The sequence below is a fragment of the Ascaphus truei genome, chromosome 3 (assembly GCF_040206685.1).
Source record: "Ascaphus truei isolate aAscTru1 chromosome 3, aAscTru1.hap1, whole genome shotgun sequence".
Lineage (NCBI taxonomy): Eukaryota > Metazoa > Chordata > Amphibia > Anura > Ascaphidae > Ascaphus > Ascaphus truei.
Genome location: NC_134485.1, coordinates 283023161 through 283028808, shown reverse-complemented (window position 1 = coordinate 283028808; position 5648 = coordinate 283023161). Strand labels below are relative to the sequence as shown.

Genomic DNA, 5648 nt, shown 5'->3' with positions numbered 1-5648 from the left:
GTTAGAGTAATGGAAAAATGTTGCTAATATGTTTAAAGGGATAGGAAAGTACGTATATTTATTCCGTCAGCAATGTGTACTACTCTTTAAGGTCCTACTATATTGTATTAGGAAACAATTTGTTTGTGATCGCTACATGTTATGCAGTCTGCAATGTTACGCTGTATCCACGCATTGAAAGTGAAAATGGTGGTTACAAAAAAAAAAAAAATTTAAACGCAGAGTCAACGCATAACGATTGTTATATTTACCATTCTTCTAGAATTAACTCTTCGCCTGGCTGCAACTGGTCGCTCCAGAAATGCAAGCCATTTTCATCCACGCTTAACCCAACCGCTGAATCCAGTATGGCACATATCTCCTCCAGGATGCGCTCATAGGAATCGCCACTGCTTTCTTCAAATAATTGGTCGGGAGGTAGGTTCATTTCTTCCGGTTCCCATTCCAATGCAATTTCAGCTGAAAGGCTTGGTACATAATCATAGTACTTTTGTTCTTGTACAATGTGGGTTTCAGGAATGGAGGCTGCAGATATTGCAGCACGTATCGATTCAAACGGATCAGTAGTAGCGGATACATTGCTATTGCCATTAGGAATAAATATGCCTTTCACGACAATATAAGTGCCGTCTTTCAGGATAAATTGTTTTTCCGGGGCAATCTTCCAGAAACCATAGGTGTGTTGTAGCTTATCCTGGTCACGTTCAAAAAAGTCATTACTTGATAAAGTGAATCTTATTGAGGAATTAAAATTCCGTGCATGCTTACGGTCTTGGTAATAAGGATATTTTGCTCGAATGAAATCATCGATTTGGCGTGTGCTTGCTTTCTGTCCGCGACTGTTCAAGATGGCTTCACAGATCATGTACTTATACCCTAAAAGGGGATTAATATTGTTAACGAATTCATCAGCCATGTCTGAGTAGCACAAAAGCTGTGTGCAGGTCTGTGTTATTTGCTCATCAAAATGAATGTGCTGAATGGCTAACAAACTCCTGTTTTTCCTTGTCAAGGTCAACAAAAGTAACTACTTTGACTCCTTATTTCAAACGCCAATTGGATTTGTTTGTCTAATTGGGTTAACAGTTGTGGTTCGTGATATGGGACTGTGGGAGAAACATTTCTCCTTCTTTTATCTCGTTTGTGAAAAACATCCCTAGACTGTGAATGCGTTCACATAGTGTTTTTTTGAAAACTAACAAAGACCAGTGTGTGAAAATATTTCTTAGCCAGGCATATCAGTAAAAACACACCTGCAAAAAGAAATGTTTTTTCCCCGCTTACATTTCTGTGTGTATGTGAAAGTCTGGTTAACTCCCTGTCTGCATGAGTTTAAATACGTGTGTATATATATATATATATATATATATATATATATATATATATATATATATAAATATATCTCTTATAAAAATATATATATATTTATATATAATATTTTTTTTTTTTTTATATTGCAGGAGTACACACAACATTGATGGCATTAAGTATACCTTGTATGAAACCTATTTAAATGGTGAGAAACATGATTGAATGAAGTAATAAACATTTGTTTAAGCACAATACTGTTAGAGTCTCATACTTAGGATATTTCTCAAACATTAGGCCTGTATTATTAAAATAGTGTTTTCACAAGGAAGCATGAAGTGTATTAGTTTGTGTATACCAGTTTATATAGTACTATATATATATATATATATATATATATATATATATATATATATATATATATATACACACATATATACATATATATATACACATATATACATATATATATACACATATATACATATATATATACACATATATACATATATATATACACATATACATATATATATATATACACACTCACACACTCACACTCACACTCACTCAGTGTGTGTGTGTGTGTGTGTGTGTGTGTGTGTATATATATTATTATACATTCTGAGATGTTATAGAAACGAACACACAACTGATTAAAGGACAAAATTACAATGGCCAAGCAAGGCAAAGGTAAGTAATAATTTACACATAATCCTGCTGTACACGTACAAGAAAGATGTTTGCACTTACTTAGGTGTTTTAATAATTGCATGTGACTAATATGCATATGCAATTCTTACATCAATTAACACACCCAAATGCAATGTTTTGCTGCAAAGTCAATGGCAGCTTCTCTAAACTTAGCAACTGGCTCCTGGTGGACCATTACTGAACAGACGATTACAACATAAATATTTATAACACAATTAATTATGAGTGTTAACATTTCCAAAACTTCACGTGTACAAGAACATAGTTGAAAGTTTGGAAACAACACAGTCTTCAGCATACATACAATAGTAATTAGATAATCTGAAGTCAACAAAACAAGGCCAAAGACATATTTTCTGAATTATAACATTTATTTTTTTTGTTCCTTTTGCGAGCGAGTAACAGGCCTGCTTGTTGTCTCTTGAATTTTCCTTTTTCTTTTGCCACCAACTTTAGGCACAACAGAGCCACTTTGAGTGGCCTCTGGCACTTCACGGGCAGGGCTTGTGGCCAGTGACTGTTCACCTACGGGGCTTGTGGCCAGTGACTCACCTACAGGGCTTGTGGCCAGTGACTCACCTACAGGGCTTTTGGGCAGTGATTCACCTACAGGGCTTTTGGGCAGCGATTCACCTACAGGGCTTTTGGGCAGCGATTCACCTACAGGGCTTTTGGGCAGCGATTCACCTACAGGGCTTTTGGGTAGTGACTGTTCACGGACAGGGCTTGTGCCCAGTGACACATGTGAGCAAGTTGGTATACACTGCACAAGTTATGGTTGGTCTGTTTCATGTGTGTCTTGTTTTGTTTTTGTCGCCTCCTTTGTAGGTGTCTGCTGCTGAATTTGTACAGATGGCAGCGGTAGGATGTCATCAGGAACCTGCACAGCAATGTCTGCTACTTGACCGGTAACATTTGGGCCTGGTGAATGAATATCAGATGAATGTGGTGAAAACTGACCTGCATGAACAGATCCTGGCTGGGAGGTGTTGAATTGTGGTACATTAGTCATTCTCCAGTAATTAGCTTGTGTTTGCTGAACAACTAATGCTTCGAATGAGGTGTTGATTTTTTGCAACTGTTTAGGCACTTCAATGAAGACTCTGTGGAGATGTGCCAATTGTGATACTGTTTCTTCCTGCAGTCCAATCATCCTTTCCAGCACTGTCATCATGTCTGAATGGCGACGATTTTCTGCGTCCACTATTTTTCCCTCTGAAGCTACAATTGCATCGTATGTGGAAGTTGATGGACGATTTGGCGGTACAACAGTTTCTATTGGCACCTCTTCATGGTCACATGATTGTATTTCAGTCTCTTCTGTGGCGTCATCCTCATCATACTCATCATCCTCATCACCATGATGTTCTAAAAAGAAATGTACACATTATTAAATGGCATGTTAATGTATGCTGTGTTACTATGTAATTGTACTGTGTCCTAAGTAACACCTAACATGTTAGCATACGTTTTATAACCTCATTAAAAACTACCTTGACTTACGAATAATGTTTGGACTCAGTATGAAATATGAATGAATGAAAAGTTGCTCTAAACTCAGAAGTCCTACATGATAATTAACATCACTAACACAATACATGTTGCCTTACACTTAATTTTCACTGACACTAAGTAATCCTATTTAAAGAAGATGTGCAAAACAAATAATGCACATGACAACATAACATATAGAAGAGCACATATTATATGGCCAGCAAATGATACACTCACCTTCTAGTAGTGTTGAGCTGGCTGACCCAGGTGAAGACACTTGTTCCATCTCAGGTGACACATGTCCTCCAGGGGCAACTATATATAACAATAACATAAGTTTTACATTTACATGTGTAAATATTGAACAAACACTTATTGTATGTTCTGTATTTATGATTAACTAACAACATCAGTTCCTTAACCGAAAATGTGTGTGAAAGTGAACATAAATAGTTGTAATAACACTGTACATGCCTGTGTACTTAGAATTTTTGAGTTCCCTAACATACAACATACTATGTTTCTGCAGTAATGCGTGAGGATAAATAGATTAAATGAGTACATAAAAATCATATGTTGTGTAGTGATATCAGTATCATAATGTACATAACTATCATGAGATGACCATTCACAATGGTTATCATGAAGGTGGTCATATTGCAAAAAGTGTTGTTTTTGGTAGAGGATATGTGTGGTACATTAATCGAAGATGTGGCACACCTGAATGTGGCTGTGACTCAACAAGACAACACATGCAGTGTGTGATAATGTGTCTTTCATAGTAGTTCAACTATAGATATGAGTGAACTAATGTGTGACGTACGCTTTGATAAGTAATGAGTTGTTGGGGCATTTAGTAGCTAGAGTTAAGCTTTCAAATGAGTGTGATTAACTTCAGTTGTGCTATTCAGGTTGTAAGAAAGGTATTCCCTTCCCCAAAAAGCCTAATCAGCCACACCTTTCAATGACTTGAAACAGGTGCAAATGGTGTGAACTAAGTTGACCGTGAAATGAGGCTGTAATTAGTGTGTGTGCTGAACCCCACCCCCTCTGTTGAAGTGTATGCTGTGATGAGATATTAATTGCAGCTGCTTTAACACAATGGTAGATGAGCTAAGTAGTCATCTGCAGTGTTTAAGTTATGAAAACAATGACATAACATATGATACGTGTGCCTCATTATGCTGTCTGTATATGACATAAAGCAAAAATGGACCTTTTCATAAGCAACTATAGATGTGTTAGTGCCAGTGATGTTTGTAGGCCGTTACATGCAATTTCTTTGATGCATGCTTAAAATAGGCAGTAATGTCATGTTTGTCGGAGTAAAATCAATAAAATACACAATAATATGATACATATTTCTGTTCTGTACCTGTAGCTACTAATAATTTCTCATGAACATGTGTTACACATGTGTACTACCCTGTTGTTCCCCATCTTCGCCCACCATCAATTGCTTCCACTGCAGCTATGCATTTTGGGAATTCACATGTAAATGAGCACGCAATGGCACGTGCTATATTAGTTACTGCTTTTAGTAGGACTACTACATATATGTCTATTTTGAGATATATATATACAGAATCAGACATATACATATATAGATGCAGGTATGCTTATATTGTGAAGACAGTATAAAAAGCAGTGTAAATATGCAAAATAACTGTAAGCAACGACACGCCTAGTACAGTAATATTTATCACCTGCTGGAAATTGTGACGGATAAATTCCAATGTCACGGTCACCAGCCAAGCCTTCCACGACGACGGTAAGTAATTTTGGCCGAAGCAGCTCCTCCAATGGAGTCAATATGAGACGTTGTGGTGTGGGCCCACCTCCAGTGCCAGTAGCATGCACGCGTTAGTCTTGTATTTTCTTTTTCAATTTGGACCTAATATCATCAAATCTTTTCCGACAATGATACTTGTCCCTGACACTATTCCCACAGGCATTGACACCAATGACTATTGTGTCCCACATTTCTTTTTTGCTTGCTGCACTTGTCCGCCCTTGAAAAACATATAAAAGATATGAGGTAAATTAATAATAATATAAGCACCAGTTTCCTACACTGCTAGCTGTTCCAAGAGATAGCAAACATGCTGTTTTATGTGTAATATGTGCAGCAC

General features: G+C 37.0%; 1 protein-coding gene and 1 long non-coding RNA gene across 2 annotated transcripts; one reads left to right on the top strand and one right to left on the bottom strand.

The window, feature by feature from the left end:
* The first annotated feature begins 264 nt into the window (after positions 1-264).
* LOC142491072 (uncharacterized) lies at positions 265-3515 on the top strand. Its single transcript, XR_012800257.1, has 3 exons — positions 265-417; positions 1461-1516; positions 2851-3515. It is a non-coding gene; the product is annotated as an uncharacterized LOC142491072 (long non-coding RNA).
* On the bottom strand, positions 2408-5381 carry LOC142491071 (uncharacterized). The gene is made up of 3 exons (XM_075593393.1): positions 5223-5381; positions 3754-3831; positions 2408-3390 (listed from the first exon to the last, which is right to left on the bottom strand). Exons 2-3 carry the CDS (start codon positions 3800-3802, stop codon positions 2795-2797), a joined length of 645 nt encoding a protein of 214 aa, XP_075449508.1. The 5' UTR covers positions 3803-3831; positions 5223-5381; the 3' UTR covers positions 2408-2794.
* Positions 5382-5648: the final 267 nt, after the last annotated feature.

What these genes read in the sequence shown, in the direction of transcription:
- LOC142491071 (XM_075593393.1), bottom strand. Translation starts at nt 3,802, where the DNA reads ATGGAACAAGTGTCTTCACCTGGGTCAGCCAGCTCAACACTACTAGAA. An exon ending in CAGCTCAACACTACTAGAAG is followed by an intron (nt 3,391 to 3,753) that starts GTGAGTGTATCA and finishes ATTTCTTTTTAG; the next exon opens with AACATCATGGTGATGAGGAT.